This window comes from Eriocheir sinensis, unplaced genomic scaffold (genome assembly GCF_024679095.1).
Source record: "Eriocheir sinensis breed Jianghai 21 unplaced genomic scaffold, ASM2467909v1 Scaffold316, whole genome shotgun sequence".
NCBI lineage: Eukaryota > Metazoa > Arthropoda > Malacostraca > Decapoda > Varunidae > Eriocheir > Eriocheir sinensis.
Window position 1 is genome coordinate 79556 of NW_026111628.1, and position 23399 is coordinate 102954.

At 43.0% G+C, this 23399-nt stretch overlaps 1 protein-coding gene across 4 annotated transcripts; it reads left to right on the top strand.

Moving 5' to 3' along the window:
• The first annotated feature begins 448 nt into the window (after positions 1 to 448).
• LOC126991656 (uncharacterized) lies at positions 449 to 7252 on the top strand. Of its 4 annotated transcripts, XM_050850357.1 has the most exons (5): positions 449 to 879; positions 2681 to 2776; positions 3272 to 3367; positions 3833 to 3928; positions 6852 to 7252. In XM_050850357.1, exons 1-5 carry the CDS (start codon positions 793 to 795, stop codon positions 6960 to 6962), a joined length of 486 nt encoding a protein of 161 aa, XP_050706314.1. In that variant the 5' UTR covers positions 449 to 792; the 3' UTR covers positions 6963 to 7252. The 4 variants fall into 4 exon arrangements, with proteins under 4 accessions (XP_050706314.1, XP_050706316.1, XP_050706317.1 ...); XM_050850359.1 differs by lacking the exon at positions 3833 to 3928; XM_050850360.1 differs by lacking the exon at positions 3272 to 3367.
• Positions 7253 to 23399: the final 16147 nt, after the last annotated feature.

Below are 23399 nucleotides of genomic sequence, written 5' to 3' on the forward strand. Positions count from 1 at the left end.
ATTCTGGCCATCTGTTTATTGTCCTGAGTTACAGATCCAGTCTCGTCTGTCAGGGGACCAATATTGGATTTTACTTTCTTTTTCGATATTATGTACGTGAAGAATTTCTTGGAGTTAGTTTTGATTTCGCGCGCTATTTGCTTTTCATAGTTGCGTTTGCTACTCCGAATAAGGCTGCGACAAGCTCTGAGGCTGTTGTGGTACTGTGTGCTGGCTTCGGCCGTAGCATTCTCTTTCATCAAATTATAATTCCTTTTTTTTAGGTTTACTGCCCTTTTTATTTCTCTGGTCATCCACGGCGGATCTACGGCCCCATTTACTCGCCTGGATTTCGTAGGCACTGTAGCCTTCTCTACTTGCAACAGCTTATCTTTGAAGACGTTCCACGCGTTGTCGATTGTATTGTCGGTGATGCCAAGTTGGTCCCAGGTCGCATGGTCTAATAAAGTGGAGGTCAGTCCACCCGGGCGGTAAAAATGAGTCAGGTTGGCGCAGTGACGTCACGCAGTGGCCCGAGACGGGGTTCCACGTGCGATTGTACCCCAGTATCTCCTGAGCGTCCGTGACCTCAAGATTTCCCCAGTTTTGTGATGGTGCGCAAGTGTTCCGTGAATGGCTGTAGAAATACACAGTCAAATAAAATTGGCAAGTGGCACAGGTTTCCTCGCAATGAAGAAACAAGAAGGAAATGGGTCTCTCTTTGTGGTAAAAAAAGACAAGAACTAAATACTAAAAATGCAACAATTTGCAGTTTGCATTTCAATGAAACGGATTATAAAAGAAACTTGAAATATGATCTTCTACAATTGCCAGTGCCAAGACATCTACAGCAGCTTAAGCCAGATGCAATACCAACGCTTCAGCTCCCAACAAACACAGGTAAGTCAAAAGTTAAGGAAGCTGTGTTTATGTTTGTGTATTGCATGTGTGTGTGTTTATATATATATATATATATATATATATATATATATATATATATATATATATATATATATATATATATATATATATATATATATATATATATATATATATATATATATATATATATATATATATATATATATATATATATATATATATATATATATATATATATATATATATATATATATATATATATATATATATATATATATATATATATATATATATATATATATATATATATATATATATATATATATATATATATATATATATATATATATATATATATATATATATATATTTATCTCTCTCTCTCTTTTTTTCACTCTGTGCTAAGCAAGATAGTAGTAGTAGTAGTAGTAGTAGTAGTAGTAGTAGTAGTAGTAGTAGTAGTAGTAGTAGTAGTAGTAGTAGTAGTAGTAGTAGTAGTAGCAGTAGTAGTAGAAGGGATTAGCAAAGAAGTAGGATAAAAATTATGGGAAGGAAGAGATTACAAACCTCTTTCTTTTCAATTTTCTTCCTCCTTTACCACTATCAGTAGTAGTAGTAGTAGTAGTAGTAGTAGTAGTAGTAGTAGTAGTAGTAGTAGTAGTAATTATAGTTATTATTATTATTATATTATTATAATTATTATTATTATTATTATCATTATTATTATTACTACTATACATTTCAGCGGCAGACAAACGCTGTTTTTCGCAAATATCTCCTAAACGAATCTATGGATCAGTATGATATTTCAGCACACTACCTATAATACCCGGACCTAATTTATGGCTAACCTACCACATTACTATATGTCTTATGTGACGAGTTTACTTGTGAAAAATAACACAAACCCGACGAGTCATGTTGACGCATTCGAAGGAAAGTGTGCCCCCCCCCCAGCACCCTCCCAAACTATTCCTAGCCACAACTACTCCCCCTTCTCGCTCTCGTTATCCCTCCTCTTCTCCCCCTAACTTCTCGCCTCCCTCATCACTCTTGTGTCCCTCCCTATTTCTCCCATCACTGTATTATATATTAGAATGTTATGTACGTGTATATGTATAGATAGTATGATTATTAACTAAGAGCATGGTACAGTTCCATGGAGGCAAGACGTATTTCACGTTGATAATTACTGTACAACAGCCTCGGGCTGGGGAAGGGGGATGGTGTGAGTAGGGGGGTGAAGAGGGCAACCAGGAGGGGGATACTGCGATATTGGAGTAGGGAAGGAGTGGTCTTTGGGTTGTTCGGGGCGTTGGTGGAGGGGCTAGAGGAGTACCCCACACTCGTCCGATTCTGTTTAACACCTTAGATATGATGACTGGATTAGGCTTAATATCACTCAGTAAGCTCCTAACATAACACATATTGCAACATGGTATATTAGCCATAAACTAGGTCCGGGTGTTAAAAGCAGTGTGTTGAAATATCATACTGATCCAATGATTCGTTTAGGAGATATTTGCGAAAAACAGCGTTTGTCCGCCGCTGAAATGTATAGTAGTATAAAACATTCTAATACTATAAAAAAAATTAATAATAGAACTAGATAAACTATTGGTAATAATGATGATGATGATGATGATAATAATAATAATAACAATAATAATATTAATAATAATAATAATAATATTAGTAATGACAATAATAATAGTACCACATGGTAGTCGTCTTTTCCTTTCAAAGTAATTGCAACAAAAAATGTAAATTATCCTCATATCTGCCGTCACTAACAATTGTGTTGATCCTCTGCTTTCAGACATTCCTTCTCAGCCATCACATGATGACAGAGGTGACGCTGATGACCCTCAACCACAACCACAACCACTACAGCAACAGCATTGTGAGGAGCAAAGTAAGTGGAATTATAACTACCCTCTTGCACTACCACCACCACCACCACCACCCCCACAACCACTACTACTACTACTGCTACTACTACTACTGCTAATACTGCTAATACTACTACTGCTGCTACTACTACTACTACTACTACTGCTACTACTACTACTACTACTACTACTACTACTACTACTACTACTACTACTACTGCTACGTCTACTACTACTGCTACTTCTACTACTACTACTACTAATAATAATAATAATAATGATAATAATAATAATAATAATAATAATAATAATAATAATAATAATAATAATAATAATAATAATAATAATAATAATAATAATAATAATAATAATAATAATAATAATAATAATAATAGTAATGACAATAATAATAGTACCACATGGTAGTCGTCTTTTCCTTTCAAAGTAATTGCAACAAAAAATGTAAATTATCCTCATATCTGCCGTCACTAATAATTGTGTTGATCCTCTGCTTTCAGACATTCCTTCTCAGCCATCACATGATGACAGAGGTGACGCTGATGACCCTCAACCACAACCACAACCACTACAGCAACAGCATTGTGAGGAGCAAAGTAAGTGGAATTATAACTACCCTCTTGCACTACCACCACCACCCCCACCACCACCACAACCACTACTACTACTGCTACTACTACTACTGCTGCTACTACTACTACTACTACTACTACTACTACTACTACTACTACTACTACTACTACTACTACTACTACTACTACTACTTCTACTACTACTGCTACTTCTACTACTACTACTAATAATAATAATAATAATAATAATAATAATAATAATAATAATAATAATAATAATAATAATAATAATAATAATAATAATAATAATAATAATAATAATAATAATAATAATAATAATAATAATAATAATAATAATAATATTAGTAATGACAATAATAATAGTACCACATGGTAGTCGTCTTTTCCTTTCAAAGTAATTGCAACAAAAAATGTAAATTATCCTCATATCTGCCGTCACTAATAATTGTGTTGATCCTCTGCTTTCAGACATTCCTTCTCAGCCATCACATGATGACAGAGGTGACGCTGATGACCCTCAACCACAACCACAACCACTACAGCAACAGCATTGTGAGGAGCAAAGTAAGTGGAATTATAACTACCCTCTTGCACTACCACCACCACCACCACCCCCACCAACACTACTACTGCTACTACTACTACTGCTACTACTTTTTTTTTTTTTTTTTTTACAGCAAAGGAGACAGCTCAAAGGCACAAAAAAGTAAACATTAATAAAAAAAAAGCCCGCTACTCGCTGCTCCTAAAAAGAATCCAAAGAGGTGGCCGAAAGATAGGTCAGTTTCGGGAGGAGAGGTGTCCTGATACCCTCCTCTTGAAAGAGTTCAAGTCGTAGGCAGGAGGAAATACAGATGAAGGAAGATTGTTCCAGAGTTTACCAGCGTGAGGGATGAAAGAGTGAAGATGCTGGTTAACTCTTGCATAAGGGGTTTGGACAGTATAGGGATGAGCATGAGTAGAAAGTCGAGTGCAGCGGGGCCGCGGGAGGGGGGGAGGCATGCAGTTAGCAAGTTCAGAAGAGCAGTCGGCGTGGAAATATCGATAGAAGATAGAAAGAGAGGCAACATTGCGGCGGAATTTAAGAGGTAGAAGACTATCAGTATGAGGAGGAGAGCTGATGAGACGAAGAGCCTTTGCCTCCACTCTGTCCAGAAGAGCTGTGTGAGTGGAGCCCCCCCACACATGAGATGCATACTCCATACGAGGGCGGACAAGGCCCCTGTATATGGACAGCAACTGTGCAGGGGAGAAGAACTGGCGGAGACGGTACAGAACGCCCAGCCTCGAGGAAGCTGATTTAGTAAGAGATGAGATATGAAGTTTCCAGTTGAGATTTTGAGTTAAGGATAGACCGAGGATGTTTAGTGTTGAGGAAGGTGATAGCTGGGTGTTGTCAAAGAATAGGGGATAGTTGTTTGGAAGATTGTGTCGAGTGGATAGGTGGAGAAACTGTGTTTCTGAGGCGTTCAAGGACACCAGGTTCTTCTTGCCCCAATCGGAAATAATAGTAAGGTCTGAGGCTAAGCGTTCTGCAGCCTCCAGCCTTGAGTCGTTAAGTTCCTGAAGGGTGGGTCTTCTATTAAAAGAAGTTGAATAATGCAGAGTGGAATCATCGGCGTAGGAATGGATAGGACAGTTCGTTTTGGAAAGAAGATCATCAATGAACAACAGAAAAGAGTGGGAGATAGGACAGAACCCTGTGGGACACCACTGTTAATAGATTTAGGGAAGAACAGTGACCGACTACCACGGCAGAAATAGAACGGTCAGAAAGGAAACTGGAGAGAAGGATAGAAACCGTAGGAGGGTAGTTTAGAAAGCAAAGATTTGTGCCAGACCCTATCAAAAGCTTTTGATATGTCCAGCGCAATAGCAAAAGTTTCACCGAAACGGCTAAGAGAGGATGACCAAGAGTCAGTTAAGAAGGCTAGGAGATCACCAGTAGAACGCCCTTGCGCAACCCATACTGGCGATCAGATAGAAGGTCAGAAGTGGAAAGGTGCTTTTGAATCTTCCGGTTAAGGATTGATTCAAAAGCTTTAGATAGACAAGAAAGTAAAGCAATAGGACGGTAGTTTGAGGGATTGGAGCGGTCACCCTTCTTAGGTACAGGCTGTATGAAGGCATACTTCCAGCAAGAAGGAAAGGTAGATGTTGACAGGCAGAGGCGAAAGAGTTTGACCAGGCAGGGTGACAGCACGGAGGCACAGTTTTTAAGGACAATAGGAGGCACTCCATCAGGTCCATAAGCCTTCTGAGGATTCTTCATTTTGAAGAATCTTTATAACAGGCATAAAGGAGTCAGAGGGGGGATGAGTAGGAGGAATATGCCCAGAATCGTCCAGAGTGGAGTTTTAGAAAAAGTTTGAGAGTAGAGTTCAGCCTTATGGATTGATGAGACGGGTGTGTTGCGGTGAGGACTGAGGTGTGGAGGGTAAGATGAAGCCGTGATGTGGGAGGAGATGTTTTGTGCTAGATGCCAGAAGTCACGGGAAGAGTTAGAGAAAGCAAGGTTTTGACATTTTCTATTAATGAAAGAATTTTGGTTAGTCGGAGAATAGATTTGGCACGATTTCGGGCAGAAATGTAAAGTTCATAATTAGCATTAGTTTGAAGGCTCTGGTATCTTTTGTGAGCTACCTCTCTATCATTGACAGCACGAGAACAAGCGTGATTAAACCAAGGCTGTTTAGCGTGATGAGTAGAGAAAGTACGAGGCATGTATGCCTCCATTCCAGAGACAATCACCTCTGGGATGCGCTGAGCACACACAGAGGGGTCTCTATCCTGGAAGCAATAATCATTCCACGGGAAATCGGAAAAGTACATCCTCAGGTCGTCCCACCGAGCTGAAGCAAAATGCCAGAAGCATCGCCTCTTCGGTGGGTCCAGAGGGTGTACAGGAGCGATAGGACAGGATGCAGAAATAAGATTGTGATCGGAGGAGCCCAACGGAGAGAACAGTTTGACAGAATAAGCAGAAGGGTTTGAGGTAAGGAAGAGGTCTAGAATGTTGGGCCGATCTCCAAGACGGTCAGGAATACGTGTAGGGTGCTGGACCAACTGCTCTAGGTCGTTGAGGATAGCAAAGTTGTAGGCTTGTTCACCAGGATGGTCAGTGAAAGAGGATGAAAGCCAAAGCTGGTGGTGAACATTGAAATCTCCTAGGATGGAGATTTCAGCGAAGGGAGAGTGGGTCAAGATGTGCTCCACTACTACTACTGCTACTACTACTACTGCTGCTACTACTACTACTACTACTGCTACTACTACTACTACTATTACTACTACTACTACTACTACTACTACTACCACCACTACTACTACTACTACTACTACTACTACTACTACTACTATTAGTACTACTACAAGTACTACTTATTCCTCATCTTGTAGTAGTACTTCTATGCTACTGTTGTGAGATTTGACTGCAAATGCCTATTTATTACATAGTTTTTAATATTTGAAAAAAAAATTATTACAGGTGCCAACAAGGATGTCAGCCAACATTCTGCTGCACCTACAAGCTGTACAGAGATGCAGAGTCAGTTGTCGCGTCTGCAGCATGAGAATGCAGCACTCCTTGCCAGCATAGCGGAGAAGGACATGAAAATCGCAGCCCAAAATGCTGAAATTGATCAACTTAAAAGCACATTACAGGGTGTGGAAAATTCTATTGTCAATGCTAGAAGGCACCTGAGCACCTTCATGTCCGCTTCACAGGTTGACTGTATTTTGCAAGGGAAATCTGTGCATCGGTGGGTAGATGATGACATCGGTCATGCACTGTCACTAAGAAATTTGAGCAGTAAGGCCTACAGACTAATTAGAAATAGATGGAATATATCTCTTCCATCACTATCCACAATTAAGCGCAGGACAAGACAGTTTAAAGTAGAGCCAGGCGTTTTACTATCTGTTTTAGCCCTGCTAAAAGAAAAACCTCAACAATGACAGAGCGTGACCGTGTCTCTGTCCTCTCATTTGATGAGTGTAGTGTAGCACAGGAGTGGTGTTATGATAAGGCTAGTGACCATCTTTATAGCCCCAAGAAGTCTGTTCAGTGTGCTTTGGTGAGAGGTCTCACTGGGTCATGGAAACAAATAATATATTACAAATTTGATTGTCCAATGACGAAAGAGCTCCTTTTCGAGCTAATAACTCATGTAGAGGCTGCAGGGTTTCCAGTTGTTGCAATGGTGAGTGATATGTCTTCAACAAATCTTGCATTATGGAAATCTTTAAATGTAGACACCACAACAACGCACTTCACCAATCCAACTGACCCAAACAGAGAAGTGCATGTTTTTGCAGATGTCCCTCACCTGATAAAGTTAGTGCGAAATCATTTCCTTGATAATGGCTTTGTAACAACTGACGGAAAAGTGATTGATAGCACATGTGTGAGAGAGTTGATTATTAGGAGCAAGGCAGATTTTAAAGTAACACACAAATTGTCTGAAAAACATATTGAGGTAAAAGGTCCTCAAAGAATGAAAGTTAAATTGGCAGCACAACTCCTCTCTGACACAACTGCTAAAGCACTAATGTATTTTGGTGAAAAAGGTTTATTCGAGGGGGTGACATGGAGTGCCACGAGTGACTTCGTATCACTCATAGACACATGGTTTGATGTATTAAACTCAAACATGTTATATAATAAGAAACCTGCTAGATCGGCATTTGAGGCTAGATAACCAAATAGTTGTTCTACAACAAATGATCGACACAATAAGTAACTTGCATGTTCGTGGTCGAAATAATCCTCTTATGTTTCAAAAAGGCATTATAATATCATCAAAGTCACTTCAAAAATTGTTTGCAATGGTAAAAGATAAATATAATATTACATTTTTACTTACATCTAGACTTAATCAGGATGTTGTAGAAAATCTGTTTGGCTATCTGCGGCAAATGGGAGGGAGCTGTGATCATCCCTCTCCTGTTTCTATAAAGTATCGACTCAGGGCATACCTTCTTGGCAAAGACAGCAGCCTCATGGGGGAAAAATATAACACTCTTGAACAAAGCAAAGAAAACTGTCTCACAAGTGATTTTCGTGTCACTACTAAAAGGAATGAAGATGTGAGGGAAAGTGTTACAGAGGCATTACAGCAGGAACTATGCCTCACATCAATCTTCTTCAGTGCATGTACTGAAGAAGATCTAATAAATACAGATGATTTAACAGAGGAAGACATTGAATTAGGTGGCAGTCTTGAAGGTGACACAGAAACAGAAGGCATGATGTACTTCGGTGGCTATGTTGCTAGGAAGTTTCCACAACATCAGCTTGGCTACCAGTCCCAAAATTATAAGAAGAGAAAATGGATAGACGTAACAGCCAGGGATAGCAGTAAATTAGTAAAACCCAGCGAAGAATTCATACCCAAGCTCAGGAAGATGGGCAAAATTTTTAATAGTTACCATGGCAATAACACTTTGCAATGTGGAAAATCAGCGATGAGTTCTCTGGCAGAGCACATGACACATTACGTCGACCTACCAACAGAGGTGATCACATTTTATGTCCGCTGCCGCACTTTCTTTCGTATGCGGATATTAAATAATAAAATGAAGAAGGCAAGTATGCAAAAGAAAATAAATACAAAAATATATAAGTTGGTGGCGTAGAAGTAAAGTTTATGACCTACATTGATTTTCTTTGATTACCCTAACAGTTGCATTATTATGACTGCTAAGCCCCGAGCTGAACATGTACTTCCTCATTTATATTGTCTGTCTTCCTTTTCCTACTACTTCCTACTATGCATATCCTCATTTAAGGTGATATAGTAATGATGAAAGAACAAAAAGTTTATTTTTAGTCCTTTTTGGGTTACCAATTAATTTTGATTGGTCTGGATCGTCTTCAAACAATTATATATATATATATATATATATATATATATATATATATATATATATATATATATATATATATATATATATATATATATATATATATATATATATATATATATATATATATATATATATATATATAGAGAGAGAGAGAGAGAGAGAGAGATGCAGACATACATACAGAGAAGCAAACCTTGGAAGGATAAAAACTACTTAGTTCCCGCTGAAATAAGAGAACGATAGGGGTAGGAGGCGGGAGTGGGAGGGGGGAGAAACCCCCCACTATAAGGCCAACACAGGGCGTCGCACCTTAGCTCCGCCCACATGCGCGTGGCCTGACCTTACTTTATTAGACCATGCCAGGTCGTAGGGGGAAGCAGTGCACGGGCTAAGTTGAAATTTCCTTTTTTGTAATCTGGTATCACTGATGGATTATCTACGAGTTTGTGACATATGTTGATATTAAAACGGATTAAGTGGTGATCGCACCCATTAAGTTTCTCACCAACTGTACAGTCGCGAATGAGGTCGGGGTCGCTTACTAATACCAGATCCAGCAGATTGTTTTCTCTTGTTGGTTGAGTTACAGCTTGAGTGAGGAACGAATCCTCCACCATTTCTAAAAGCCTGTTACCCTCTTGATCTCCAGTCATCAGTCCCCAGTCAATGTTAGGGCAATTAAAGTCCCCAATTATAATTGCTTCCTTGCTTTGTGTTAGAGAGTGAATCTCTTCGTAGAGGGCAGTGTCATCGGCTGCCTGTTGTTTCGGAGGCCTGTATACGGTTGCAAGTGTTAGTTTCTTGTTATTTGCGGTTATTTCCACATAGACAGAATCGTATTTCTCTGCGTCCTGTTTGTCTATTTTTATGGCAGGGAGTGTACTTTTTACGTAGCAAACTACTCCTCCTCCTTTCTTGTGCTTTCGACTTTTGTGGAAGCTTTCGTACCCAGGGAATGACATTTCGGATTCTAGATGGGTAGAGTTGGCCCAAGTCTCTGTGATGGCTACCACATCTGGTTTCTCTGTTGCAATATACGCCCTAATTTCGTCCTTTTTGGGTATTAAACTACGTGCATTTGTGTACATGATAGAAGTGTGGCCGTGACGAGTTGTACCAGCTCGCTTGTCGGAGGCGTGGTTAGTTACACAGTTTCTTGTGAGTCGCACTGACGCTACGGGTTGGTTGATCAAGGGCTGCCTTTGCCCCGTCCTCGCCCGCCGTTTTTTGAAAGGCTTTTCGAAAAGCTTTTCACTGCCTCGTCCAGAAGCCTCCCGAAACGCGCCGATCCAACCTCATTCAGATGTAGTCCATCGTTCCAAAACAAGTCTGGGCGCTCAAAGAAGTGGTGCCAGGCGTTTGTAAACGCCACGCCTTCGTCGTCACAAATTTCCTTCAGACTAGTATTGATGTTGCTCGCTTTGCTGTTGAAGCCGGCGTAAGCGCTGATTCTGGGTAGAATTCCAGAGACAATGACGTGATGGGACTTGGTCTTGTAACGCCGAATGACCTGACGGTATTTTGATAGTAGGGCCTGAGTTTGAGTAGACTGAACGTCATTTGTCCCCGCGTGAATCAAATAAACTGTGTCTTCCTTCGCGAGTTCCGTGACAGCATCGACAGCTGAAGTAATGTCGTCCAGTTTGGCTCCCGGAATACAATAACGCCTCCGCGTCTCTGTATTCCTGCCGCAGAATTCCGTTAATTGACCTCTAACCAGCGAGTCCCCTACAAGTCTAACAGATGTTTTCAGCTTGTCTGTGCCCCGAAACTGTGTCTGATCTACGCTGACCACAGCAGGAAGAATGGTCTGAAATTGGAGGAGGAGAAGGAGGAGACTCCTTACCCAGCCTGCTTCAGGAGACAACATCTGAATTTTTTTTTTCTCTCTCTCTCTCTCTCTCTCTCTCTCTCTCTCTCTCTCTCTCTCTCTCTCTCTCTCTCTCTCTCTCTCTCTCTCTCTCTCTCTCTCTCTCTCTCTCTCTCTCTCTCTCTCTCTCTCTCTCTCTCTCTCTCTCTCTCTCTCTCTCTCTCTCTCTCTCTCTCTCTCTCTCTCTCTCTCTCTCTCTCTCTCTCTCTCTCTCTCTCTCTCTCTCTCTCTCTCTCTCTCTCTCTCTCTCTCTCTCTCTCTCTCTCTCTCTCTCTCTCTCTCTCTCTCTCTCTCTCTCTCTCTCTCTCTCTAACAATAAAGACAGCAATACCTTCCTCCCTCTTTAGGCGTCCTTCCACTCTTTCCTCCCTTTCCCTTCCCTCTTTCCTCTCTTTCCCTCTTTCCTTCCCCCATCCCCTTCCCCTTTCCCCTCTTTCCTTCCTCTCCTATTCCCTCCCTCCCCCTTTCAATCCCTTCCCCTTTCCCTCTCTTCCCCTTCCCTTCTTGTGCTCAGCCTGAAATTGGTCACGTAACTCGCTGTGGAAGGGGATAGGAAGGAGGAGGAGGGGAGGAAACATGGAAACATGGAAACGCAGGCAACAGAAAGCCTATTGGCTCATTACGAGGTTGCCCGCTTTGGTGATTTAATCTGCTCGACAGCCTGGGGCCTGGGGAGCAGATGAAAGCACCTCGACATTGAAGAGCAGATGAAAGCGCCTCGATATTGAGGAGCAGATGAAAGCACCTCGATATTGAGGAGCAGATGAAAGCAACTCAATATTCAGTTTACTCCCGACGCAGCGAAGTGACGGTCGATTCTATATTTGAAGGAGTTGATAGTATTCGCATTTACTACTTCTGAAGGAAGATTGTTCCAGTGACGGATGACTCGGTTTGAAAAGAAACTCCTTCCGATGTCTGTGTTACATCGACTAGACTGAATGGGTAAACCGTTATTTCTAGTTCTTAGGTTGGTTTGCAATTCAAAGAAATTGGAGTAATCGACGTTATTGAATTTTTTCAGATACTTGAAGACTTGAATCATATCTCCTCGTAGGCGTCTTTTCTCTAATGTAAAGAGATTGAGTCGCTTGAGTCGCTCCTCGTACGGTTGAGCCCTTAAGGTTGGCTTTGTTGTATGCTTTTTTACAGTGATTCGCGTGTTTCAGGTCACTGCTGATAGTGACTCCAAGATCCTTTTCCTCCTGCATCGCTTGCAGAGGTCTCCCATTCATGATGTATGTGTGGTTACTATTTCTGGACCCAATGTGCATGACTTTGCATTTGTCAACATTAAAGGACATTTGCCATTTTTCCGACCATTCGATAATATGATTGAGGTCTTTCTGAATGATTTCGCAGTCGGTCTTTGTGAGGGCCTTTCCCCCCACCTTAGTGTCATCAGCAAATCTCGATATTGTGGATTTCAGTCCTGATTCGAGGTCGTTGATATATATGATGAAGAGAATGGGTCCCAGCACTGACCCTTGAGGCACTCCACTAGTGACTGGAAGCCAATCGGAAGGCTGTCCGTTGAGTAGTACTCGTTGTTTTCTGTGGGTGAGCCAATCTCTTATCCACGCGATCAGATTGGCTCCAATGCCCGCCGAGTGCAGTTTCTTAAGGAGTCGCTCGTGCGGTACCTTGTCGAAGGCTTTCTGAAAGTCCAGGTATATAACATCACTGGGGATGTGGGCATCCCAGTTCTTATATATACCTTGGAAGAAGTCTAATAAATTCGTTAGGCAGGAGCGCTTGTTTCTGAAGCCATGCTGGGTGTCGGAGATTATATCATTGTCTTCCAGAAACTTGACAAGTTTGTCTCTAATAATCTTCTCGACTACTTTCCTCTTCACTGATGTCAAACTTATGGGCCTGTAGTTTAATGCAACGCTTTTGTCTCCTTTTTTGAAAATTGGTGTTACGTTCGCCATCTTCCAGTCTTCCGGGACCTTTTTCAATTGAACAGACTGGTTGAATATGTTAGTGAGTGGCTGAAGTATTTGTTGTTTAAGCTCTTTTAATAACCGCGGGGACAAACCGTCAGGTCCTGTTGACTTGTTCGTGTCGAGTTTATCCAAATACTCTTTCACTTCTTGGTCGCATATTGAGTCAGTTTTCAGGGGCGTGATTCCCCTCGGCGGGTCAGGGTTCTCGGGCATGGTTTCGATGTTCTCGACTGTGAATACGGATGCGAAGTTACTGTTGAGGATTCTGGCCATCTGTTTACTGTCCTGAGTTGCAGCTCCAGTCTCGTCTGTCAGGGGACCAATATTGGATTTTACTTTCTTTTTCAATCTGATGTATGTGAAGAATTTTTTGAGTTTGTCTTGATGTCACGCGCTATTTGTTTTTCGTAGTTGCGTTTACTACTCCGAATAAGGGTGCGACAAGCTCTGAGGCTGTTGTGGTACTGAGTACGGGCTTCGGCCGTGTCATTCTCTTTCATTAGGTTATAACTCCTTTTTTTTAAGTTTACCGCCCATTTTATTTCTCTGGTCATCCACGGTGGATCTACGGCACCATTTACTCGCCTGGGTTTCGTCGGCACTGTAGCCTTTTCTACTCCCAAAAGCTTATCTTTGAAGTTGTTCCACACGTTGTCGATTGTATTGTCGGTTAGGTGAAGTTGGTCCCAGGTCGCAGGGGGAAGCAGCTCACGGGCTAGGTTGAAATTTGCTTTTCTTAAGTCTGGTACCACTGACGGATTGTCTACGAGTTTGTGACTTATGTTGACATTGAAACGGATTAAGTGTTGATCGCAACCATTAATTTTTTCACCAACTTCACAGTCGAGAATGAATTCGGGGTCGCTTACTAATACGAGACCCAGCGGATTGTTTTCTCTTGTCGGTTGAATTACAACTTGAGTGAGGAACGAATTCTCCACCATTTCTATAAGCCTGTTACCCTCTTGATCTCCAGTCAATTGTCCCCAGTCAATGTTAGGGCAATTAAAGTCCCCAATTATTATTACTTGTTTACTTTGTGTTAAAGAGTGAAGCTCTTCGTACAGGGCAGTGTCATCGGCTGCTTGTTGTTTTGGAGGCCTGTATACGGTCGCAAGTGTTAGTTTCTTATTATTCGCAGTTATTTCCACATAGACGGAGTCGTAATTCTCTGCGTCCTGTTTGTCTATTTTTATGGCAGGGAGCGTACTTTTTACGTAGCAAATTACTCCTCCTCCTTTCTTGTGCATTCGATTTTTTTGGAAGCTTTCGTACCCGGGAAATGACAGTTCAGATACTAGATGTGCAGAGTTGGCCCAGGTCTCTGTGATGGCTACCACATCTGGTTTCTCAGTTGCAATATACGCCCTAATTTCGTCCTTTTTGGGTAATAGACTGCGTGCATTTGTGTACAAAATGGAAATGTGACTACTGGTTTGGCCGCGTCGTGTTGAATGAGTTCGCTTGTCGGGGGCGTCGTTGGTTACACAGTTTCTTGCAAGCCGCATCGACGCTACGGTTCGGTTGATCAGGGGTTGCCTTTGCCTTGCCCTCGCCTCTAGTTTTTTTAATAGCTTTTCGAGAAGCTTTCAACTGCATCGTTCAGGAGCCTTCCTAGCCGCGCCGAACCAACCTCGTTCAAGTGGAGTCCGTCCTCCCAAAACAGATCTGGGCGCTGGTTGAAGTGATGCCATGCGTTCGTGAACCCTACGCCTTCATCGTTACATAACTGCTTTAGACTAGTGTTGACGCCGTACGCTTTACTGTTGTTGTATCCGGCGAACGTATTGACTCGGTAGAATTCCAGAGACGATGATGTGAGGGGACTTGGTCTTGTATTTCCGAATGACTTGACGGTATTTTGCTAACAGGTCCTGAATTTGAGTTGACTGAAGGTCGTTGGTTCCCGCATGGATCAGATACACTGTGTCGTCCTTCGTATTTACTGAAACTGCATCGACAGCTGATTCAATATCGTCCAGTTTGGCTCCGGGGATACAGAAACGCTTCCGTGTCAACGTATTCCGACCACAAAACTCCGTAAGTTGGCCTCTCACCACACTGTCTCCAACTAAATTGACTCTAGTAGTTAGTTTGCCCATACCAGGAAACAGCGTCTGGTTCGTACAAGTGACAGCTGGTAGAATGGTCTTGTGATTTCTTCTGGAAGGGCGCGAGGTACAAGCGGGAGCGCGGGCTGAGGTGGGTTTGGAAGTGATGGTGGTGATAGTAGTGGGTGGTTGGGAAAGGGTGGAGGGTGAGGTGTGGATGGAGGGAGATGTGGTATCAGAAGTGGAGGAGGAGGCGGAGGTTGAGTTCGTGTTGGAGGTGGAAGTGGAGGATGGAGTGGTGATGAGGATAGGGGAGGAGTCAAGGGTGTTGGAGGGAGAGGAAGGGAGAGCGGGAGAAAGGGGAGTGGTACTGTGGATGGAGGTGGATGGGGTAGGAAGGGAGGTGGATTGAGTAGAAGGAATGGTAAGGGTGGCGGCGGGTTCAGGCGTGGCAGAGGAGATCGTGTTGAAGGTGGAAGGGGAAGATGGAGTGGTGATGAGGATAGGGGAGGAGTCAACACTGGCGGATTTGGGGGGGGGCCATGGGGGCCATGGCCCCCCCCAGGAGCTATGGTGGCGCCCTTAGGAGCTATGGTGGCGCCCCTAGGAGACCAAATAATTAAAATTTAAATTGGAATACATAATATTCCTTGGCATTGATCGATAGGAAAATATTATGTTCCATTAAAAAAAAGGCTCACTAGGGGGTGTGGGGGGGAGGGACGGGTGTGGGGGGAGGGACGGGTGTGGCCGTGTGGGAGGACGGGGGTTGGGGGAGGCCCGGGAGGGAGGGGGGGGTTCTAAGGCAGCAAGTGTTCTAGTGTTAAAGAATCTCGATTTTGCTCTATATGTAGCGCTTTTTCAGTTTTATCCCAGTTTAGCGAACAAATTTTGAATGGTTTGTCAAGGATCTGCAGTTTACCGCTTCCAACAATCTAATTTAGTGATAATCGTGATAGATGACAACACTAATAATAAATCAGCTGAGCAAGGTTGACCGTACGTGCTCTGCTATCAGGAGCACAATGTCCGAAGAGAGATTGGAGGCCCTTGTTCTGCTCCAAACACATCGCAATCGTCTTCCTTCTACAGAAGCTGTAATAGATAGGTTTTCCATGTCTGCTTTAAGGAAATTATCATTTACCTTGTAGAGTCTTCATGAGACCCCAATTCATTGCAGACTGCATGGTAACACTGGTTGCTTATGAGTTGAGTTACGAGATTCATTACATTCATTTGCTCAGAAGTCCAGAATAGCTTTTAATTTAATCTCAGTTCGGTTGTATTGATTAGGAGAAAGAAAACCTTAAGTTAGTTCTAGTCAGTCTACAATTTAACAAAACCCTATCCATTTTTCAATGCAAATTTTACAAAAAAATACGAATACTACTATTATCCCCTTCAAGCACTAAAATCTTCGTCATCTCTTTTCTGACCATTATTAGATCATTTTATTCAGATTTGAAAGAGTATATTAAAGCCAGATTGAAAGGTATATTTCTTTGATTAGAAGAATTTCCTTGGGCAACTGTATATGAATGATTTGTATATAAGCTGCCAACTGTAGGGATTTGGTGCCAGGTGCCCTGCATTATATTCTTAGTTACTACTACAGTATATTTTGATTTTACTGATTGATTGTACGTTTAACTATCATAATCATTCATCCTATAACATTTTCAAATGGATTCAGGTACTAGTAAAATCCATGGAATAATTACTCATTGAAAGTATGAAAACTTGCAAGTAAAATTATTTATGTTTTAAATTTTCATTAACTATTATTGATGTTTACTTCTATAAATATTTTTGATTAGCAAGTATTTTTTTTTTACCTATTTCAATCTTCTTGTGAAAAAAATATCAAATGAACTTTCTAAATAGCAAAACACTTATTGTTAAAACACAGGATTTTTTCCGAAAGGCCTTGCTCATGGTGCTTTAAAAAGCACATAAAATACTTCAAAATCTCAAAAACCAGCTGATTGGGCTCGCTTCGCTCGCCTATCTCTCTCACCAAAAATTCAAAGCGCCCCTATCCTCTTTGGCCCCCCCCAGGAAACCTCCCTAGATCCGCCTATGGGAGTCAAGGGTGTTGGAGGGAGAAGAGGGAGTGGGAGTGGATGAGGTAGCAAGGGAGGTGGATGGGATAGAAGGAATGGTAGGGGTGGCGGCGGGTTCAGGCGTTGCAGAGGAGTGGGGTGGTTGAGGCGAGGCAGAGGAGATCGTGTTGGAGGTGGAAGGGGAAGATGGAGTGGTGATGAGGATAGGGGAGGAGTCAAGGGTGGTGGAGGGAGAAGAGGGAGTGGGAGTGGATGAGGTAGCAAGGGAGGTGGATGGGGCGGAAGGAATAGTAAGGATGGAGGCGGGTTCAGGCGAGGCAGAGGAGGAGGAGGAGGTATGTAATTGGGTCAGAACGTCAGAATATGAGTTTGAGGAGGAGGAAGCTGGAGTAGGAAGGGCGGGGAGAGAAGAAGAAGAAGCTGGAGGAGTAGGGAGTTGAGGGAAGGACATCATGGTGTCCCAGAGCAACGCATTGGAGCGTTGTAGATCCTCGTTGGTTGTTTGTAGTCCCTGAATACGTAAGTCTAAGACACAGTACCTACACATCGAGTCGCTGGTTTGGTAGTGAATCGCAGCATATTTCTTTGAACAATTGCAGCAATTGAAATAGTTGGACGGCATGATTACTTCTTTTTTTATTTACTGTTGCAAGACGATATAACTGTGTGCTTTACAGTTAAGATGAATTTTATATCCGCGTGGTGAACACCTGGAGGGAGGCGGCTTTAAATCGGTCGAGTCACGCGGGAGAGTTTGAGGTGTGGCGTCTATGAGGGCCCACACGTGTTTTCCCTCCGGGATTAAAATTCTCTGGGGATTAAACTTTCCTCCTTTTCAAAACAGGTGTGCTGGTATACGGGTCAGGCTTTGTACTTCTACGTTAGTGACAGATTTTCTACGTTAGTTAGACACAAGAAGCTCACTGTCTTTCACTGGGTGCTGTGTTAGGTCGTGTAGTTGTAATCCTACTGAGGAAAGACAGGAAACACAAAAAAAGTCGATATATAATTTAACCGCTCAGCTCAGCAGGGAAGTCCTCTCACTGTAAGGTAATCCTCGCAACACTTCAAACACTGCGCAACACTTCAAACACTAGTTAGACGCGTCACAGCACTGAGTTAGACTTTAATTAATTAGGTTGAGTGGTGCTAAATAAGACAAGTAAACAAGCACAGTTAGTCGTTCGATTTCTGAGAAGGCGTACGGGCCTATTTAAGTAACGGTTAATTAAAAACGTGGATGAACGGATTTCAAAAGTTGTGACGTTAAAATGTAACACACGGAGTCGATTCACACACAAAATAACAAGTGTCGTTTCACCAGACGAGGTGAAAAGCAAGGTTAAGGTTTCATGCCGCAGCAGCAGCAAGGTCAACGTCCGTCCCTTTGAGGAGGTCAGGCGAGACTGAGGATAGGAACAAATGTGTGAGGGAAAAGAGAAGAAGAATAGTGTGTCACGGACAGGGTGGGAAGAGAAGGCAGAGGGAAATGAAGGATATATATATATATATATATATATATATATATATATATATATATATATATATATATATATATATATATATATATATATATATATATATATATATATATATATATATATATATATATATATATATATATATATATATATATATATATATATATATATATATATATATATATATATATATATATATATTTTTTTTTTTTTACAGCTAAGGAGACAGTTCAAGGGCGTAAAAAAAAAATAAAGAAAAGGCCCGCTACTCACTGCTCCTGAACAGAGGTCAAAGGAGTGTCCAAAAACAGAGGTCAATTTCGGGAGGAGAGGTGTCCTGATACCCTCCTCTTGAAAGAGTTCAAGTCGTAGGCAGGAGGAAATACAGATGAAGGAAGATTGTTCCAGAGTTTACCAGCGTGAGGGATGAAAGAGTGAAGATGCTGGTTGACTCTTGCATAAGGGGTATGGACAGTATAGGGATGAGCATGAGTAGAAAGTCGTGTGCAGCGGGGCCGCGGGAGGAGGGGAGGCATGCAGTTAGCAAGTTCAGAAGAGCAGTCAGCATGAAAATATCGATAGAAGATAGAAAGAGAGGCAACATGCCGGCGGAATTTGAGAGGTAGAAGACTATCAGTATGAGGAGGAGAGCTGATGAGACGAAGAGCCTTTGACTCTACTCTGTCAAGGAGAGCTGTGTGAGTGGAGCCCCCCCACACATGAGATGCATACTCCATACGAGGGCGGACAAGGCTCCTGTAAATGGACAGCAACTGTGCGGGGGAGAAGAACTGGCGGAGACAGTACAGAACGCCCAGCCTCGAGGAAGCTGATTTAGTAGGAGATGAGATATGAAGTTTCCAGTTGAGATTTTGAGTTAAGGCTAGACCGAGGATGTTTAGTGTTGAGGAAGGTGATAGCTGAGTGTTGTCAAAGAATAGGGGATAGTTGTTTGGAAGATTGTGTCGAGTGGATAGGTGGAGAAACTGTGTTTTTGAGGCGTTGAAGGACACCAGGTTCCTCTTGCCCCAATCAAAAATAATAGTAAGGTCTGAGGCTAAGCGTTCTGTTGCCTCCAGCCTTGAATCGTTAAGTTCCTGTAGGGTGGGTCTTCTATTAAAAGATGTTGAGTAATGCAGAGTGGAATCATCGGCGTAGGAATGGATAGGACAGTTCGTTTTGGAAAGAAGATCATCAATGAACAACAGAAAGAGAGTGGGAGATAGGACAGAACCCTGTGGGACATCACTGTTAATAGGTTTAGGGGAAGAACAGTGACCGTCTACCACCGCAGAAATATAACGGTCTGAAAGGAAACTGGAGATAAAGGTAAAGAGAGAAGGATAGATAATGTAGGAGGGTAGTTTGGAAAGCAAAGATTTGTGCCAGACCCTATCAAAAGCTTTTGATATGTCTAGCGCAATAACAATGGTTTCACCGAAACGGCTAAGAGAGGATGACCAAGAGTCAGTTAGGAAGGCAAGGAGATCACCAGTAGAACGCCCCTCGCGGAACCCATACTGGCGATCAGATAGAAGGTCAGAATTGGAAAGGTGCTTTTGAATCCTCCAGTTAAGGCTTGATTCAAAAGCTTTAGATAGAGAAGAACGTAAAGCTATAGGACGGTAGTTTGAGTTATTGAAACGGTCACCCTTCTTAGGCACAGGCTGTATGAAGGCATACTTCCAGCAGGAAGGAAAGGTAGATGTTGACAGGCAGAGGTGAAAGAGTTTGACTAGGGAGGGTGTCAGCATGGAGGCACAGTTTTTAAGGACAATAAGAGGCACTCCATCAGGTCCATAAGCCTTCTGAGGATTGAGGCCAGAGAAGGCATAGAAAACATCATTTGGAAGAATCTTTATAAAAGGCATAAAAGAGTCAGAGGAGGAATGAGTAGGAGGAATATGCCCAGAATTGTCCACAGTGGAGTTTTTAGAAAAAAGTTTGAGAGAAGAGTTCAGCCTTAGAGATAGATGAGACGGCAGCGTTGCCGTCAGGACTGAGGAGTGGAGGGAAAGATGAAGAAGTGAAGTTGGAGGAGATGTTTTTGGCTAGATGCCAGAAGTCACGGGAAGAGTTAGAGAAAGCAACGTTTTGGCATTTTCTATTAATGAAAGAGTTTTTGGTTAGTCGGAGAATAGATTTGGCACGATTCCGGGCAGAAATGTAAAGTTCATAATTAGCATTAGTTTGAAGACTCTGGTACCTTTTGTGAGCTGCCTCTCTATCATTGACAGCACGAGAACAAGCGTGATTAACCAAGGCTTTTTAGCGTGAGGAGTAGAGAAAGAACGTGGAATGTATGCCTCCATTCCAGAGACAATCACCTCTGTGATGCGCTGAACACACACAGAGGGGTCTCTATCCTGGAAGCAATAATCATTCCACGGGAAATCGGAAAAGCACATCCTCAGGTCGTCCCACCGAGCTGAAGCAAAATGCCTGAAGCATCGCCTCTTCGGTGGGTCCAGAGGGTGTACAGGAGCGATAGGACAGGATGCAGAAATAAGATTGTGATCGGAGGAGCCCAACGGAGAGAACAGTTTGACAGAATAAGCAGAAAGGTTTGAGGTAAGGAAGAGGTTTAGAATGTTGGGCCGGTCTCCAAGACGATCGGGAATACGAGTAGGGTGCTGGACTGACTGCTCTAGGTCATTGAGGATAACAAAGTTTTAGGTTTGTTCACCAGGCTGGTCAGTGAAAGAGGATGAAAGCCAAAGCTGGTGGTGAGCATTCAAATCTCCTAGGATGGAGATTTCAACGAAGGGAGAGTGGGTCAAAATGTGCTCCACTTTAGAATTCAAATAGTCAAAGAATTTTACATAGTTAGTAGAGTTAGGTGAGAGATAAACAGCATAGATGTATTTAGTAATATAATGACAATGAAGTCTTAGCCAGATAGTGGAAAATTCTGAAGAATCAGGGTCGTGGGCATGAGAGCAAGTGATGTTGCGCACGTAGACGCAACATCCAGCTTTGGATTGAAATTTAGGACAGAGAAAGTAGGAGGGAACAGAGTAGAGATTGCTGTCAGTAGCTTCAGAAACCTGTGTTTCGGTGAGGAAGAGAAGGTGAGGTTTAGAGGAGGAGAGATGGTGTACCACAGAATGAAAATTAGAACGAAGACCGCGAATGTTGCAGAAATTGAGAGGAAAGAGATTTGAGGAGTTATCAAGACACCTCTCGGGTCGGCAGCCAGAAGGGGAGTCCTCCCTGGGGGAGTTTGTGATCCCCTCTAAAGTGGGGACTCCGAGGTATGATGTAGGTGTGCCATTTTGAAATTTGAATTTTGGGAGAAGGTGTGTTTTGTGTAAATGTAGTGTGGTGTGGATAGAGAGAGGATCTGTCTTTAGAGAGCATGCTGAATTACTCTCCGGTGTTGGTGAGACAATAGGGAAACGGTTAGTGAGGACATGGGAAGGGTCTTTGGAGGGCTTCAGCTCCCTTCTCACCTCCCATATATACCTCACCGGGAGTGGCTTGCGCCCGTTCGGTAGGTGTCTTCGTACCTACTCCAGCCAAAAATAGAAGAAATTCGACGAGATTAGAGGAAAAGGCAAACACTGAGACAAAACTTAAGGAATAACGATAAATTCATCATAAAAACAATTTTCTGAGGTGATGGAAAGAGATGGTGAGGGGATATGATGGGAGGACGTGAGGGAAAGTGATGGAGATGCGGGGGAGTGAGGGGACGGGAAGAGGGTGAGGGGAAGAGGAGAGGGTGAAGGGAGGTGATGGGGAAGAGCAGGTGAGGGGGTGAGGAGAAGAAAAAAGGGTGATGGGATGTGATGGGGAAGAGGAGCGCTTGATGGTAAGTGATTGGGAAGACGAGCGGGTGATGGGAAGGAGGGACTGATGGGAAGTGATGGGGAAGACGAGCGGGTGATGGGAAGTGATGGGAAGGAGAGAGTAATGGGAAGTGATGGGGAAGACGAGCGGTTGATGGGAAGTGATGGGAAGGAGAGACTGATGGGAAGTGATGGGGAAGACGAGCGGGTGATGGGAAGTGATGGGAAGGAGAGAGTAATGGGAAGTGATGGGGAAGACGAGCGGGTGATGGGAAGTGATGGGAAGGAGAGACTGATGGGAAGTGATGGGGAAGACGAGCGGGTGATGGGAAGTGATGGGAAGGAGAGAGTAATGGGAAGTGATGGGGAAGACGAGCGGGTGATGGGAAGTGATGGGGATGACGAGCGGGTGATGGGAAGTGATGGGAAGGAGAGACTGATGGGAAGTGATGGGGAAGACGAGCGGGTGATGGGAAGTGATGGGAAGGAGAGACTGATGGGAAGTGATGGGGAAGACGAGCGGGTGATGGGAAGTGATGGGAAGGAGAGACTGATGGGAAGTGATGGGGAAGACGAGCGGGTGAGAGAAAGTGATGGGAAGGAGAGAGTAATAGGAAAGAGAGCAGGTGAGAGGGAGTGATGGGAAGAAGAAAGGGTGATAGGAAATGATGGGCAGGAGAGAAGGTCAGGGGAAGTGATGGGAAGAGAGCGGGTGAGGGGGTGAGGAGAAGAAGAAAGGGTGATGGGATGGGATGGGGAAGAGGAGCGGCTGATGGGAAGTGATGGGGAAGACGAGCGGGTGAGAGAAAGTTATGGGAAGGAGATGGGAAGTGATGGAGTGCAGGTGAGGGGAGTTGTGTATCGCCCCGGCCCTGCCACCTGTAATGCACTTCAGGTAATGGCTGTGTACCTGGCAGGAGACGGGTGACAGGAGGGAGGGAAGGGAAGGGGGAGATGAAGGG

What these genes read in the sequence shown, in the direction of transcription:
- LOC126991656 (XM_050850357.1), top strand. Translation starts at nt 793, where the DNA reads ATGATCTTCTACAATTGCCAGTGCCAAGACATCTACAGCAGCTTAAGC. An exon ending in ACAGCATTGTGAGGAGCAAA is followed by an intron (nt 3,368 to 3,832) that starts GTAAGTGGAATT and finishes CTCTGCTTTCAG; the next exon opens with ACATTCCTTCTCAGCCATCA. An exon ending in ACAGCATTGTGAGGAGCAAA is followed by an intron (nt 3,929 to 6,851) that starts GTAAGTGGAATT and finishes AAATTATTACAG; the next exon opens with GTGCCAACAAGGATGTCAGC.